The sequence below is a fragment of the Xiphophorus couchianus genome, chromosome 18, assembly GCF_001444195.1.
Source record: "Xiphophorus couchianus chromosome 18, X_couchianus-1.0, whole genome shotgun sequence".
Taxonomy (NCBI): domain Eukaryota; kingdom Metazoa; phylum Chordata; class Actinopteri; order Cyprinodontiformes; family Poeciliidae; genus Xiphophorus; species Xiphophorus couchianus.
Window position 1 is genome coordinate 30892586 of NC_040245.1, and position 18547 is coordinate 30911132.

The window sequence follows — 18547 nt, forward strand, 5'->3', positions numbered from 1 at the left end:
GCTGGAAGGTGTTATCACTGGCTCATCTCACATACTGCTGGTGCTGAGTCAAGTTTGGAAAAGCTTGGTCTGTTTCAGTATAAACAGCGCTGACATGGGAGCCTTGGCTGTCTCATCGACTTCTTTCAACATTCCGGGGTGTGCAAAACTTCAGGAACAGTAAATCTTTTTAAACAGATTAGTAAAATAAAGGTGACAAGACAAACTAAACAATCATAGCACGTTGTCTTTCAACAAGCCTCTCATTTCAGAGCCGTGTTGGAATGCAACCAAGCAGAACTGCAGGAAGAAACTGTTGCTGATGCAAGCACTGAGAAGCCCTTCACAGATTATTCTGGCTCCCCAGGCAGAATAGAGAAACAGCACCCCCCTCTGGTCAGAGTGAGTCAGACAAACTGGACAGGCTTCCTGTCTGCAGGGAAGTGTGTCAAGGGCAATAGGGATTAAGGATCAAGCAGGAGGTGGGCAAAAGGCAAAGACAACACATCTCCAACAGCATCATGTCACAAAAGGATTATTAGGTTGCCCTGAAGTCAGTAACACACATACACACACACACCAACTGCTCTGTCAATTGGAAATATAGCTTTTATAGCCACAATATGAAGGAACAAAGAAGAGCAGGGGGTTGGTGGGGTCTTCCTGCTCCACCACACTGTCACCTGCCCATCGTCTTTGCACATGGCTGTATTTGGCTGGAGCTTCACACAGCTGGGATGAGACAAGCTTAAACCGTCCTTTGTGCTTCTGTCAATAATCATGTTTGCACTCTCATGATCCCGAGGCTTTAGCTCTGGTAAGTTATTTGACGCTGCACCTCTACACCACCTACACAGCTGACTGACGTACAACTTCTCTCTCTGTTACATGCAAATCAACCAACAGCTACTGACATGTTTTTCTTTCTTTGTCTCCTTTATCTCTTCAGCCTGATTCCAGTTTTACAGTGTTTATACGATGTGCGTCCAAAACAACACCAAATATAGTCAAAATAGAAAAAGGACCTTCTGGTTGCAACAAAAGATTTTTCCATACAAATTATTATTGTTGAAGACATATTGTAAATGTGGAGATTCAGGTACAAATCCAGTATGGTGGTGTAGCGTCAGATCAGAACACTTGGAGCCACAAGTGTTCTGTAGATTGCCTATTTCTCTGACTGTACTCAAATGCTGACATCTGTTAGTAGTGTGCCACTAACAGATGTTGAAGACCAACATTTAAAATTTACTTTAAAAATCATTACATTTGTCTGAATGAGTTGCAAAATTGTATAGGCATGCATATTACTTAGTAAACTCCTCAGCATAAAACATTGTTAGAAAGGAGCAAAATGTACAGGAAAATGGATACTGCAGCTTCTGGAACTTCACTGACTGATGGTTTCCAAGAGTGAAAACAAACATTGAGTGAGATTCAAAGAGAGAGAGAAAAAAAGATGATCTTAAGATCATCTGCAACAACTTCCTTTTCACAGCTGTCAAAAAATAGAAGAGACTGAGTAAAATATTCTACAGCAGGAAGAACACATGTCCCTACATTACAGTAACTAAGCAAACACAAGCACAAATGCTCGTTTTTACTAAGCCTTGCTTTCATTGCTACACAAAAAATAAAACCATGTCGGTTTGTTGAGTGCACTTAGAGAAAGTCACTAACAAAGTCAGCTAGAAGGGCACACATAAAACCAGATGGGCTTTTGGAAACGGGGGAACAATGAGTGAGAAAAGCAACTTCAAGCGGCACCTGTTATGTTTCAGGAGGAACAGAGTGGAGGATTGGAGGGAACAAAAGCTGAGCATTATGCTGCTCATATAAAGAGCAGGGAAGCCTGTTTGCTTTAGAGGTGTTGGTCCGGCTGCCCCGGCGGCTATGTATTGCGGGGACGCCCGTAGCTTTTGTTTTTTGACACGAATAGGGGGTGTTGAGAGCAAACGGCGGTCACTGATGCATGGCTGAATTCCTATTAGACTGGTAGAACTGGGCAAGTCCCTAGAGGACACCTTCAGGTTCCATTCAAAGACTGGTATTAACAGAGCTGATGGGGCAAAATCAAATGGGCTCCCAAATATAATTTTTATTCAAAGCTGTTCAGAATGATCATTCACACATGACAACTGTGTTGAGAATTTTCAGAAAATTTAGTTTATTTCAGGGAAGTAACCAAAACAGGAACAAAATTATTACCTAAAATAGCTCAGATCTAAAACAGTTTAGATTTACTGGTTGACTGCTAGTATGGACCCAGCACAACTGTAGTTGTAGAAACGTTTCTGTTCTGTTGTTTCAGCTTTGGGTCAAGTTCACCTTTAGTTAAACTCCCAACCACAGCTAGTAATCCAGGTAAACTTCTGTCTTGTGTACAAACTGCCCTGCTGACTGATTGCTTGTGAAACTCGAGCTTTAAAGTAGCAGTTGTGCCGTGTTTTTATGTGTTATTAATTATTTTGGTGAGAGCACAACTAATATTGTCACAACTAACTTTGTTGTTGGGCATAGGGCTATAAGTGTGTTATTGGTGTTAACAAAATTTGTCTAAAAAAACTAAACAACAGAGACAGACATTCAAAACGGCTCAACGAGTCACTCTAGCCGGCTGAATGCGCTATCGCGGCACACTCCTTTGTGGGGTGCACCATCATTTGGCCCACCATCATTTTTGGGATTAACACCTGGTATGTTCCTGCTGTCAGCACTAACCTCGCCAGAACTGCCTCTGACTTTACTGCTGGTGGCAGTTCTCTCAAGGCAGAAATTCTTCTTCAAAATTATTAACTAGATATAGGAAATATATCTAGGAATTTATGGGAAAATACTACTACGGGAGGTCAGCGGGAGAGAGGGTTAAAATACGGCAGTTTCCCAGCTAAAAAACTGAAACTTGACAGATATGATGCTGGTAGTCTTGAGGTAAATGTGATTAAATATATAAATCAGTGCGTTCCCTGGTAGGAATTTGTCCATATCTTTGTTTTAACCTGCCAGTCTGGCAATAAGAAAACCAAATGAGTTCAAACAGCACAGTAGGTGAATATGGTTACACATTTGCAACTAGCCCATATTTGTTAAGTGTTTTTGAAGTCTGAGCTTGTGCACTGAGCTAGTGGTCCTGGGGAAACCCGCTGAATACCTAAAGCAGAACAGAGAGAAAGTGGAATCAACCTGTTCAAATAGAGATGGGTTGAAAAGTGTCATTCCCACATTGAGGTGTGCCAGCAAGCTTTGAAAGTCTATGAGTCAGGGCAAGCTTTCGGGTATGTTGTCAGAGTGTGTCCTGTTTGATTTAGAGAGCTCCTGTTCTTTAATAGTCTTGTCTGTCAGCACCAGTAGATCTTACTAAGAGGCCAGAACAAAGAACTTTCCCGTCATTACGCTGTTGGGATTTTCCTCAATGAACAGAATGACTGTGTGTGGTGAGAATAGGTGTAAGGTAAGTGGAACTAGTTGTGATCTAAAATGTTATGAGGGATGCAATGACTAAGACAGGTCCCATATCTGTGTCTTTGAATGAATATCCAAAACGTGCTTTTTGAGTTTGAAACTATTGGCTTTAACCTTAAAGCTATTTAGCCATATTGGCTCTGGTCTAGACCACCAACCATGCAGTCTTCTACTTTCCTCTCCTCCCATTCTCAAGATATTACCTGGGATATCTGTACATTCCCTAGGCCAACTTAAGTTTCTGACAGCTTTTAATGCCTCACCTTTCACCTGCACTTTGTCAAAAAGAAAAGGCAGTTCATCATTCAAGGAGAGAAAAGCAGAGTATTTAGTGAGAGATGAGTGAGAAGTCGCATGTTTGATCTGCAGACATATTTGCAGAAGGATTCCCAATATAGGGGTGATTAAGCTTTTCACAGGGAGTTTCCCAACACCTGCCCAGTATGAGCTAAAAACTCCACCCTATGATCATAACTGTAGTCCAAACATTGATTTATTTGGCTTTGCTAAAGCCCAAAACCTACTTCAAGCCAGAACACAGGCATTAGAGGATGTGCCAATAGTTTTACAATTATTTCATGATTGAGTTGTTATGAGGAGAAATTAAATGTGTTATACAAATTTATGCTATAAAACTGAATCAGCATTAATTCAGGACAAAGTAAAATAGTCTTGAAGCAAATTGCAAGTAATACAGTTAATAAAATGGTAACACAGACTTTATGTGCTGTACAATGTGTTGGTACATCATGCCTACCAAATACTGCTGGGATTCATTGTGTCCTTAAGCAGACTACAGTGGGTCTAACTTCTGTCTCTCCTCAAAGCTTTATCATGCTCTCCACCTGCCAGGACCGTTGTCCTCTTAAGGCATTTAGTCGTTTATCATATTAGGGCAGAAAGAAGATGTTTTATAAAAGAGTTAATTTATCTCCTCTCTATGTCAGTAACCAGAGACAGCTTTGTGACTCAGGAAGACTACATGAAGTCTCTGAGTGCTAATAATTCAGTAAATTCAGCTTTTTTATTTTTTTACATGAAGCGCCACTTGATTTTGGGAAGTCATCTGTCCTGGACGAACTTGAGTCAAACTCAAACAATGTTCCAAAATGAGAAGCAAATGTGTTCCAGGGCAGATTTACAAGACTGCTATTATACAGCAACTCTACTAGCTATGCAGGTCAGTAAAACACATTCTGGAAGAAAGTAGGAAGGCAGTGAAAAACGGTTTGATGCAAAAGCCAGCTAATCTAGCTGTCACCTTGCAGAAGATTGGCATGATTGAGTGATTTCAGATAAAGTCTGATTTAGATTCTAAAGGAGATGTAAGGAGATGGGATTGAGTGCAGCCTGTATAGGCTTACATCTTTTCTATAAATAAGATACATGTGAAAAATGTGGATCCTGTTGATTCATCTTAATCAACGGGATCCGCATACTTAATTTGCAAACGCTTGATCTCCTTAGAATTAGAACGTACAGTATATAGTACAGTGCTACACTCAAATGGTTTTCATGCTGGTTTTGAATATCTAGTGAAATGATCAGTTGACTGGAAGAAAGATGAAGATCAATCAGTGAGGGACAACATTAAACTGTGTTATTATTTTCCAGTTTTAACTTTACTTTTGCAAATAAAAATCATGTAATGACATTTTGTCCTAAAGAACAGTGTTATTCCATAACTAACACCTGAGGATATGCAGAGATCACCAAGTAGAGCACATCAACCCAAAAACTTCAACAAAACGCTACACAAAGAACTTAAGAAGTTTAAAGGATCAGTTTCTTATCTCAGTGAGTGATCTACTACAAATGGAGTAGGGTACCATAAATGGCTAATTACCAGCCCTTAATGCTCTCCCACAGAGACCTCACTACAATATGCAGAATTAAAAAGGCAAACAATTGCTACAATAACACGTTGCAATAATCAGCTTAGAGTGTAAGAACACTAAGATAAGCCCAAATAACGGATGTCTATATCAAGATTAGTCAACTTATAAAACCACACAGGCAGATTAGGTGTCTAATTCCACTAACTCCTATGAAATAAATCTGGATTTATTATCCAACAAGCTTCAAACCTATGACTCAAGCCAAGTTCTAACAGCTGCTTCAGCAGACAGACTGCTAAAGACCCTCTGCAACCAGATGATCTGGTCAAGCAATCCTTATCAGGCTGTATGAGCTTAAAGAAATCAATTTCATTAGCTATTCACTCAAAGCACCACAGTTACCAGAGCAGGATGAAGTCATTACAAAGGATACATCAACTTGAGTCAATTCTATTAAAAACACAGTTTAGGAGTGGAAATACCTGTACAGTTATGGTACAGGTACCATAATTGTACCTACCATAACTGTATCTGTACCATGTAGTAAAACTGTAATATAGCCTATTACAGTTTTAAGATTTTGTGTGTCATGCCATAATAAAAATGATACATTTTTAAGTTTAGCTCTTCCATTGTTCATATACTCTGACACATCAAAGAAGTTACAGAAACATATTACAAATCCCATTCTGAAAAACATGATAAAAATTTGGCAGGATGTTAGAAATTACCTTGCGGAGCCAAACGACATATCCCAATTTAGCCCAATATGGGGTAATCAGCTGTTTGCTCCAGGTAGAGCAGATGGAACCTTTAGGCTTTGGGCCCTGCAAGGTTTAAAAACTGTCGGTGACCTTTACCCATCAAATTCTGATATATTTTTGTCATTTGCAGAGCTACAAACCAAATTCAATCTGGATAAAAAACATTACTTCAAATTTCTTCAGATAAGAAGCTTTGTTAAAGCAAATTACAACAATCTTAACAAGCCCCCTCTTACATTACTTGAAAAATTAATGACTCGGAATAAATCAAGGAAGGGCATCATTTCAGATTTTTATAATGTGCTGATCTCTAACTCATTAGAGGACTCAAATAATAAGCTTATAAACTGGAATTTGGACCTATCATCAAATATCAGTGAACAGGATTGAGAAAAGGCTTGCATTAAAATTCACACAATGTCCATAAACAGTCGTCTTAGAATTCTACAATTTAAATGGCTAATGCGTATCTATGTTACACCTGTGCATTTAAATAAATACAATAATAACATCCCAGATCTTTGTGTAAAATGTAATTCTAAAGGGACTCTAATACATTGCATGTGGGAATGCAGACAAATCAAAGCATTTTGGACAGAGGTGAAAGATATAATTGAAAAAATTATCTTAAAGCAAGTTCCACTGGATCCTAAATTGTTCCTGCTAGCTTTATTCCCTGGGGAACATAACTTTAGTAAATCAGAACGCACTTTCATAGATATAAGCTCATTGGCTGCAAAAAAATGTATTGCTTTGACTTGGAAAAATATCAATAGACCTAGTGTCACGCAGTGGTTAAAACAGATGTCGTCTAATTTGCCGCTAGAAAGAATAACATATATTAGGAAATCCAAACGGTATCTTTTTGAGAGGATTTGGGGGCCTTTCATTAATTTTATTAAGGACTTAGACTTGACAGAGGGTTTGTTTGAGTTCTGATTTGCCAGAACCTGTGGTGTGCCATGTTGTATAGATGTGTATAATTATATCTGACCAATTTGTAATCTGTGAGGATACCCCAGTTTTTGAGAAGCTGTGTTCTTTGTTTTGTTTTTTACTTTTTATTATTATTATTATTATTATTATTATTATTATTATTATTATTATTTTTTGTTTTATTTTATTTCTCTGGGTTGAGTAAAATAATTACTGTCATGTAACAACTACAAAGAGAACCTGTTCAAATAACTACATGCTTGTATTTCCAAAGTGTAAAAACTCAATAAAAATATGTTGGTAAAAAAAAAATGATACATTCCAAAATGATTTAAATTCAACCACAAGTGTTTGCTAACTAAAAACAAATTTCACATTTTCATCATCTACAAGAAAATATAACATTTTTGCTTTGAAAGCAGGATTTCATCTTTTTGTTCTCAAAACTTCTAATGCTTGCATTCAAAACTTTTCAAATATTTTCCGCGGTACAACTTTGAACAACTTTGTCACAGCCCCGGTGCTGTGACTGAAGCACAGCGCTACCTCGCTCTCCACTTGATCCTTCTGGACTTGATAAGATGCTATACAAGTACATTGTATATACTAATGTACTATACAAATACACCTGAATTTGTATAGTACATTATACAATGTATACTATACTATAGCATTGTAATGTATACTGTACTAATGCACTATACAATGTATGTCTTATATGTAATGGGGGTGCTGTGGTGGTGCAGGGGTTAAGCACAACCCACATATGGAGGCCTTAGTCCTTGACACAGCTGTCGCAGGTTTGATTCCCAGCCTGGAGACCTTTGACACATCTCTTCCCTCTTCTCTCATTACCCACTTAAATAAAGGCCATTAGAGCCAATAAAACATAAAAGAAATCTTATATGTAATTTTTTTTTTAAAGCCATTTCTTGTAGGGATGCACAGATTTTTTTGAAAGGGCAAAATAGGCAAATTCTATTAATGAAAACAAACAGTCTATAATGCACGTGGAATCATTTTCATTGTGTAATTTTTGCCCTGAACAATGCAGTCAAATGAAAATAATCACCTTAAATGTCCACTCAGGCAAGAAGATGGCCTTTAAATAAAGGTCATTATTTCAGCACTTTCTCCCACTCTTATCTATGCTACAACAATGCAAACGCAAACACAAAATGAAAACATGAAAAAAACTCTAAATTGCATAAGTATAAGTATGAAGGTTGGTCATAAAAAATGACAAAAGAACATCAGCAAATGGAAATAGAGATGATTGAGAGATGGGGAAAGCTTGTGACAACAACCAAGATGACAATATTTTGAGTGTGTGTTGTAGCATTGGATGAAGACTGACTGCAGACAGTACTGACACTCCAAAGCTTTATGTGCAATATGGTGTCTGTCAACTTCACAGCTGAGCAGCAGAAAGATAAAACACTTCAAAAACAGTGAAGGGAAGATCGTATAGAAGCTTTAACCCCTCACAGAAAGTCAGGGGGGAAGAACCCCTTTCAGACAATGAGCTTAATGAAACCCATAGTGTGACCCAGATGGTCACATTGTTACCTCACAAACAACAACGATGCTAAACATCAATACCACAAATTTGAGAAATTTAATGATCTGAAAACATTCTTCATCTGCCACATTGTTTAAGGTCAATTCCTGGTTGAATTAGCAATATTTCAGTTTTTTCCTGACAGTTTAAACCCATTCTGTCTGTCTTTTCAACATGACAGGAAGAAGTATGTATATATATATATATATGGTGCATTTTATATGGTGATAAAATGCACCATATATCAGTCTATGTATTTGTATGTACATATATTCATAATGTCATATCTAACAGAAAATATGTATAAATGGTATAGTAAAGCAAGTAGATGGAGGAGTGGATGAGTAGAAAACTAAAACAATTAAATGAAAGTAAGAAAGTTTTAGAAGTTGTTTAACCTGAATTTACCAGTCATTCAAGGTTAATCTGTTAAATCTGGGAGGTCACAGTGATAATCTCAAAATGTTTAAAATCTGAAAAAAATATTGAGTTAAGAGAAAGCTCGCAATTACTGTCTTGGGCTTATTAATTATTTTCATTGTTTTAGAAATATTTCAAAAAGAAAAAGTTTCAGTTAACTGAACAATGCCACAAAAATTCTTACAAGACCAAAATGACACGCATTGTAACCAAAATTATAGAAATAACTAAAACCAAGCATAAAAAGCAGATATTTTAAAATATAAGTCAATGCAATAAGTGCCTTAAGCAGTTCAAATGAAAGCAAATACAAATGCAACATTTATACTAATCTCAATCATAGAAATAACAATTTACTCAGCATTAAAATGCTTCTTAAAAATTACACATAAAATCTTGAATGAATAGAGAAAAATATAACTATATTTTTTTGTTTTGACTGTTTCTTTAAAGAGCATTCGGGTGTTGGATTTTCAACCAAGGCATGAAACTCCTCAAAACCTTCAACAGACACAGTGAGGCATAGACGTGTCTGCATTTAAGGAAAAAAAGGCCAAAGGATTTAAAAATCAATGAAGGCATACAAACCAACCCAGGCCCTGGAAGCGGTTACCAATGTAAATCGGATTATGGAGGGAGGGAGTTGGTATTGATTGGCAGATACCTCCTGGCACAGCATGTACTCAATTTGTAAAAGCTGGATTTCATGTGGCAAAACAAGAAATCACAGTGCTAAACAAAACCTGACAAAGACGTCTGTGCAGTGTGGGATTTGGGTGACTACATTTGTTCATTTGCCAGCTTTGCAGTGATTACCCTGTCAAGCTGTTACGTTTGTTACTCCCTAAGTGACATGAGCCCATAAATATGACCTTTTTCCTCACATTTAGCCTTCTACCAAGGCCAAAATGAAGGCCTGAAAAAGGCCTTCATTTTGACTGTAGATGGAGGTTAAAAAAAAACATATTTTACCCTGTAGATCAGGAGTCCTTGAATCAGGCCTCAAGGTCCAATGTCTTGTAACTTTTAGATGACCTTTAATGATGACCAGGGATGACCAGGGATGATGTGTCCCTGGTCCAACACACCTGAATCAAATGGCTGAACTGCCTCCTGAATGCAGTCAAGTTCTCTAGAGTCCTGCTAATAACATTATTATTGGACTAAATAATGAGTCCAATACATCTAGACGTTGCAGGACCAGGGGCCTCATGTATAAAGCGTGTGTATGAACAAAAAATGTGTGGCACAATATTTTACACACAAGTCGGCATTTATGAAAATGAATGTGGCGTGAAAGATTTTACCTGCCATGAAAATGTGCGGCAGCCACGCAAACTTTTTATGTGGACAATAACAAACTGCAAAGTGCCAAAACTCACCTAAATACACTGAAACCTGTCTCAGACAAGAAGCATGGAAACAATGTTTTTTCATGATTTTAATCTTTAATTGTTTAAATGTAATTGATGAAACTGAAATACATTTATCCTGAGACAATAACATAACACGCACACAAAATAAATAAAATAAAAATAAAAGGATGTGAAAACCTCACTCGAATGTAAATAGTAAATTTCCTCAGTTATTGTCACATAACGATGCAATGCATTGGTTTGTTCGCTGAAGTGCATGAGCCGCTTATTATCTGTAGGATAATTTCCTTCTTACTGAAAAAGAAAACAGGGTTATATCAGTAGATTAACTCCAAACAGGTCAGGTTGGATTAGTTTTAAGGTGATCAAGGTGTGTGTAGACAATCACACGTCCTGCATATAAGTAGCTGCGCAAAGGTGCATAATTGTGGAATGCTTTGGCTCTGATGGAGAACATCGTCATTAGAAGGATTCAGAGGAAGCGTTTGTTCAGAGATCATATTGATCTGCTGGGAAATGTTGATGATGGTTTATTATCCTTCAGTGCGTTACCGGTGCACCAGGAGCTGCTGACAGGTCAGACACTCATCCTTCAGTTGAGCTATGCCACCCTTATGAATACACCTTTGTGGACAGAAAGCATCTATATTCTGTAAATGTGCAACTTATACACCTAATTCCTCTATTTAGAATTAAAGTCCATATTCACAACTCACCGTAAAGGACTCTCTGGCATGCTTTTTTCAAGTCCCGGCTGAATGCTCTGCTGTTCAAACAAGCATTTCCACTTGGATCTTTCTGTTTTCTTTTTTTTCTATTTGGAATTTTTCCTTAAAATGTATGTTTTATTTTTTGTGAGTGACCTTATGTGCCCTGAAAGCACCTTTTAAATAAAATATATAATTATTATTATATATAATAATAATTATATAGGGCAGCTGCCCTATTTCCCTCAAATTGGGATGTATAAAGGAAAGGTGTGCAGGTATGCGCGTACATATGGCTTTATGCATCAGAATTTCTTTTATTCACCGCACTTTTTTAAATTTGTCCGTGTGAAAGCTGCACACTCTTTTATACATGAGGCCCCTGGAGTTGAAAAGTTCCTGTAAACGTCATAACACGTAAAGTGTTTTGATCAATGTACTGTTTATTAAGATGCATGTGAAGACGTGTCGAAGTATTGGGTTATCAACATCAGAACCAGGGATTCTTCGTAAACTCAAGAGCATCCTCTTGAGTTTATTAAGTCCAACTGTCATACAACAACAAAGTGTCTTCAGAGACTTCTTTTGATCTACTGAAATATAGACAGCTAAAGGAGACCTGTCTTGTCCACCACCATCAGCCTCTACAATAAGTCTGAAGTAGACTGTTATTGTTACGCTTATTACAGAGTCATTCCAGCCCAAATCTCAACACGGTAGTGTCCAAACACACGTGACCAGCTGTATGGTATGTAGCAATATAATGTATGTAGCAAATGTCGCAACAGTGTACTGGCTGGTGTTAATATAACACATTATTTCACATTTGAATTGCTTCAAACTGTAGTTGTTCTAATGTAAGAGAAAAGACAGAACACCTACTATGGGGTCAGACCAGAGAGGACATCCACAAGGCTCTCTGCAATATAATATTATTGTGGAAATGAGTTCCAGCAACGTGAAATCCCCCATCCCGGCGTTAGGTACCTGATCTCCAGCATCATTTCCAGGGTAGTGGATCTCAGCGGCCATTAAAGGTGCAGAAGTCTTTGGTCTCTGAGCGGAGCAGATTTTGCACTGGAAAAATCTGGTAACAGAACGCTCCTCAGGGTCCCAGATGGCATTGTATGCTATATAAAAAATTATAAATGAAGAAGCAAGTAATTTTTCAAAAGTTTCAGAATAACAGAAATGAAACTAAATTATCAAAAGTTCTCAAATTTTCTTATTTAGTTACATTTAAGTAGGAGTTATCTATCTGCAAGTCTAGACTGTTTTCATCAGTTCTGCTGTTACTCACAAGTTAAACTCTGATCACAGTAGGGCTCCAGAGCGCTCCTCAAGGCCTTTAGAGACGAAGGGCTTTGAACCACCAGCATCCAGTTGTCTGAGACTGGTGGCGGAGGTACACTCTGACAGCAGCAGGTGAGGGCCCCAACATTACACCTGAGTTCTCTTAGAACAGCTAGATGGTTTTTATTACACACATCATGCTGGACTGAGACCAAAAAGCAGAACAAACATTTAGGCCAATGCGAATGCTTCGGTTTAGAAGACTGGGGAGAATAGAACCGTTAAAGTACCATGTGCATCAGAAAGTAGTTCTTTTCCACAGAGAGAACAGTAAAGTCCCACAGAACATGTTTTCTGCTCTGTGTTGCTCTGTGGGTACAGAATAAAAGTCAATGTTAGACATTATTGTTTGACCAAAAGCTGAAGCCCAATAGTTTCTTACTTACCTTTGACACTTTAGAGGCCTTTATAAATCTTCTGTGTTTTTGCCTATAAGATCTTCGTACTTTTACAGCTTAATTGAGAAAAAAAAGATTACTTTACACTTTATTTTTTTAAAACATTTTCAGTTATTTTTGATATGCTGCAAATGAACTTCAAGACTAAATCTTGCCAGAGAGTGACCCATTCTTGACTTCCTAGTATTTTTATTCAATTACAGTTGAGAAATTGTGGCACATTCTCAGGGGGGGTTAAATCTGGGGAGGTCCCTGACTCTGACAGGTCTAAAGTATTGGTGTTTTGGAGTCTCAATATTAAAGGCGGGATATTCACAAAACATGGCTTGAAACTGGCTTATGTCACTTCCCACACAAAGGTTGTGATCTACAAAAACCGGCAGAATGTGACTCATGACCTCTGAACCCGATGAACGCTGGTTTTGGAGACAGGCAAAACTGGTGACCCAAGATGGTGAGGTGGGGAATTGAAGCCACACTGTGTCATGATTCCTCTGACATTTCATTTCACTTCATATTAAACTTATTCATAGATCAACTTTTTCATAAGTTTTTTTAATGTTTCTGCTGATGAGCCATAACTATAAGGATCGCTACAAAAAAAGGCCTATGAATCAAATCAATCTTAAACTCTGCACAACATTTCATCAAAGTTTTTTCACTATCGCATGCATGATCTGGCTGATCACCAGGGTGATGTGCACCATAGATTAACACATAAAATGTGACTAGTTGTCAGCATCAAACTGACAGCTGTAAATATGGGAATGCCGTGGTGACACTTGTGCATAATGCTGCATGATGGATGCATTGACAACTGGGAGAATCAGGAAGGAAATTCTAACTATTGGGCCCTGATGTAATGACGCAGTTTTCCACTATAACCTGCAGTGGACTCTTCGGACTCTTCAGTGGCAGAATTCACTCACATCCAATCACTAGGTGCTCTGACTTACAGATAAATTGTGTTCCTCTTCTTCCATATTATGGCTCCAATAGCACTCACTAGAACACTCAAAACCTTTTTGAAGGGGTACCTATTTCCATAAAGATGTATTACAACTGTCGGATTTTTTACAAAGGTCTATTAGCTTTTATAATAGCTGTGCAATCATTTAGTAATGAAAAACCTTCTCAAGCCCATCAGTTAATATTAAACCAGCTGATACTGGCCTTCACATACAGCAACAGAAATGCTTTCTAAATACTGGCAGATTTGCTCTGGGTTCCTTGAATTTCTGTGCACATTCTTCTCTTCAAGTGTTCAATACGTATTCCATCCAATATCCTACTTCATTACTCATAACTTTATTTAAGCACCAATTTGCTTTGACTTCTTTGTATGTTTGGATTACTCAGGTTGTTGTCAACAATTTATGTCAATAAAAATATTAGAAACATATTTCCTAAAAGCAAAAAAAGACAGACATCCTCAATACTTATTGTGCCAGCTGCAGATATAAACTAAATCCTCATTAGCAAGAGTACTTACTGTAACATGAGAAATGGAAGCAAATCATTTTGAGAGTAATAAATGCATCCCAGCTATGATTTTATTATTTAACATTATGGTCTAGAAATCCAATAATGGCTCAAATTTTGGATTGAGCCAAAACATTACATACAATACAAAACATTTCCCAGTTATTGAACCAGCTCTTTGACTGGCACTTATAACTCCTAACAATAGTTTTTCTAGATATGCAAAAACAAGTATGTATGTGTGTGAGATTAATCATCTTCAGAATACTTGAAATGGGAAATCTTTTTATAGTAACGTTGGACTTTGTTAAATTGTCTCACATGCAATTTTAACACAATGTCTCTAAGTGCAGATTTAATGCTCTGGCTGAAGAAAAGTCTGAAATATGTTAATGGAAAAACATTTTAATTGCAGACCACAACTGAGTCTTTGAGTAACATGGGCTGCCCATTAAGAGCTTTTAACACACATTCGCAGTCCTCTCTACGCTCTGAGTTTTCATTATGTTAACGAGAGGTCATGCACGATTACACTGACAAGGGTCTTGGTTAGGCAGCTGATGGGGAAAGAAAGGCTTTAATGGAACACTTGTCTCTGCGCAAATCCCACATTGGTGAAGATTTTTTGTGTAATGAGAAGGATCAAATCAGGGTAATCATCTTTCATGTTATTGTTCAGTCTTCCTTCCACTCAGGCTGTTTGATGAGCCTACACTTCGCATCGACCTGATTAAATGACATACACTCTTCATGCTGAAACACTCAGATATGGCGCTTAAAGTGCTGATTAAAAGACTGTATCCAAAGTCACAAATGTGTGTGATTTAAAAATAAAAATTAATAAATAAAAAAAAAACTGTAAAGCCCGGGGATGTCACGATGCGATGCCAGGTGTAGGCTCAGGTAGTGAAGCACTGCAGACTGGAGTCTTTTTAAGACTTATAGATATCTCACTACTGACAGCCATGATGAGCTGTTACCTCAAAAGGACAGTTCCAAAGCTGAGATCATTAAACTAGCTTTTTTTTTTATTATAGGAAAAATACTGACAACTTATAACATCTCAAAACATCCATACTTCAAAAATCTAAAAAAAAAATCCCCTTGTGCAATATTCTGTTAGGAAATGTTTTAATGGGTAATAATTTAAAGAGACAGTTGTTTAAAATGGTAAAGACCCCAGATGTTTTGTTTTGTTATATTTCATTCTTGTTCGTTTACACAGCCAGATATTAAATATTAAATCTGTATTTATTCAAACAGTTTGCACTGAAATTCCAATTGTTATTATCACAGAAAGTAAAGGAATCATTAACAACTCTAATAAGAGTATAATTGGGAGAAAATACATAAATGTATATCTTCTAACATCAGTGCTACTCAAAGAACCCCAAATACAAGCAATGAAAATAACTCAAAGCAGGGCATCATTTAGTGATGACATCTAAACAATTGACTTTTACTGATTATATCTGTTTTATTTAATGAAAGCGGCATCATCATTCATGTAGCGTAGGGTGGGTTTATTTATATTATTGCTTTTCTACCCATAACACTTTGAAGTATTTAGAAGAAAAAACAGAAAAAAATCAATTAAATGAAATAGTAAAATTCTACTTTAGCTTAACTAGCTATTTATCAGTATATGCTCCAACAGTAAAACAAATCCATACCAAACCCACAGTAGATAACGTAAAACTACTTAATTAGTGAGATGGTCCTCCATTCAGGGTTCAATCGGGCATAATAGAGCTTCTGCTGTGTTCACTCATTACCGACGGACACATCATTAAACTGAACTACATAATTATTTACTCCTGCAGAATATAGATGAATTCCTACTTGTGTATTTTAATGATTTACCAAAGAGATGTTCAGTTTATGCAGCAATCTTGATAATGTTGGTTTTGTTTATTTGAGCTTTAACAAGAAGAGCCGTCACAACACATGAGCAGCAGGCAAGCGACGGCTGTGTGCAGTGTCAGAGTATTAATTGCCTGAGGCAGCTGGAACATTCAACATTAAGGGAATATAAACAATTTAAGATCGAACATGATTAAGAATCGAGAAGCAAAAACACAATATAAACACAGACAATTTCATTGCATGGTTTGAGTCCTTTGCTAATATTTGGTGGAAACCTTCCTTCTCTGTAAGGATGCAGTGTGTGTGCTACTCTGTGTGTCCAGGCTACTGGTTACCTGTCTGACTGAGGGAAACTCTCTGTCTGGACCTGGACAGCCTGTGAAGTCTACTTCCTCTCTGTCTACTCTGGCTCTCATTCTCCTCTGTTTTCCCACTTTGCTGCAGTGCCTCTGTGTCCTCTTTCTGGCCCTGTGATAGCTCTGTGCTTTGCTTACTGACTGAAACAACACTCTGTTCACCAAATGCAGTGGCTAAATCCTGAGATGGAGTGGCTGATCTCTCTGTGCCAGGATCAACTCTGGGAGAGGACACATGGTTCTCTTTCGGTGGGTTTCCTTCATCCTCAAAAAGTTCCGGAGTATAGAAAACACTCTTGTCTTCGTCATCATCAGAAGACTTTGCTGGTACTGGTGATTCACTTTTAAAGCGGGGAGGGGTGGTTATTGTGGACACCCCCGGAGCCTCAGTGTTTTCACTGAGACAGTTTCCATCCGTTTGGTTAGTGCGCAAGGTTTCCAGATTCATTGGTGGAGAAGAGATCTGCAGGGCCCCAGGCCGGACGGAGCAGTTCGCTGGTTTCGCTTTAAAGATCGGCGTCTTAAGGTTGGTGTTTGTAGGGTTGATGGTGAAAATGTGATACAAATGCTGGGCTGAGAGTTGCTTAGCTGGAGCACTTCGCAGTGCCTTCAGTGGCTCTGTGCAAACAAAAAACAATTTCAAATCAGCTCACAGACCACTTGTTTTACTTTTTAACTAGCAAAACTAGACAGAGTGTCATGACTGGGAGATAAAGATCCAGTCAATGTGGGCATACGCTCAATATAACCCAAACAAAGGTCAATGGGAATTAATTAAAAGCAACAGTCCAACATCTGTTCATCAGCTCGCTGCAGCGCCACTCAGGCACGCAAAAGATCTTACAGTAATGAGGTGAGCCACTCTACCTACCCCATGCTACCCCCCAAAAACCGCCCGCCCCCCAATTCTGAGGGAGCCGGAGGGGTAGAAGGAGATGGGCTGCTGCCTTTCTACCATTTCATTCACCTCACTGAAATAGTCAAACTGCTTAACCTCCACATGAACCCAAAGACAATAGGTGCTCACCAAGGCAATGTGCAAACACGCCACCTCGACGCATTTTCTGCTGCTGATGTCATCCCTACACATATCCTGAGTGTAAAAATGGTTGAAATGGAATAATAACTGTTTCTGTACAAAACATTCAGTAGTTACGTTGGTCCAACTAGAACAAAAATAGTAAAAGTGTCCTTTATTAGACACATAAAGCACCACTGTATCAATTATTAATAACACACCAATGAGCTTTAGTTTTGTATTAAATTTACATGTTTACATGAGAACCTAAGGTCTTAAAAACAAGCGCAGTTTAAACATTTTCAATGCAATAATCTGGTAAAAAATGTATTTCAGTTTTCATTCTTTAAAAAAATGTAAAGAATTGTGAATAAAGATACTAGAGAATCAACAAATACAGTGGTCAAAATAAACACATTAAGGCTTTAGGACTTTAAATTGTGTATTATGTCAAAATATTTTATGCTCAAAAATCTTCAGGTAACCACAAACTATGTTTTGGTTATAATATGAATTCATATTTAAATATACATCTGAACTAACATCATCCACATACAAAATCTCTTTGTGTGAGCTCATTGGGACTCATTGGGAAAGTCTAAATGAAATGAGAATGTGATCCTCTCACTAATTTGAAAATATTTTCTTTGAATTTTTATGGATATTAAATGGTAGTATGTTCAGAATATTTTCTGTGAAATAAAAACCTATAAAACATAGGCACTTAGGTGTTTCAGTCTTTTACTGAGTAGAAGACTGAATAGAAATAGAATCTATTTGTTTTTATTTCTTGAAATACCAAATAATGAAAAACAAAAAATGATTACAGAGCATCAATCTGAAGTCGACAAACATTTGCTGTTTTTAAGATATTGCAATCAGTCTTGATTGTACATATACTTTTTCATTTTCAAACAGGCATGTCTTGAGCCAGCTGTTGTGTTGACAAAGTGAGACATACCATAAGTACTTTCCTGTTTACCAAAGACCAAATAGATCCTAGAGCAACATGCATACATCTATACCTGATC

General features: G+C 37.5%; 1 protein-coding gene across 4 annotated transcripts in view; it reads right to left on the minus strand.

Moving 5' to 3' along the window:
* Positions 1-14663: 14663 nt before the first annotated feature.
* Positions 14664-18547, minus strand: part of brip1 (BRCA1 interacting helicase 1) — a 43201-nt gene continuing 39317 nt past the window's right edge. For all 4 annotated transcript variants that reach the window (XM_027999338.1, XM_027999339.1, XM_027999340.1 and 1 more), the window contains one exon: positions 14664-17116. In XM_027999338.1, the coding sequence (XP_027855139.1) occupies positions 16467-17116 (650 nt within the window). In that variant the 3' untranslated portion in view covers positions 14664-16466. The remainder of the gene's footprint in view (positions 17117-18547) is intronic.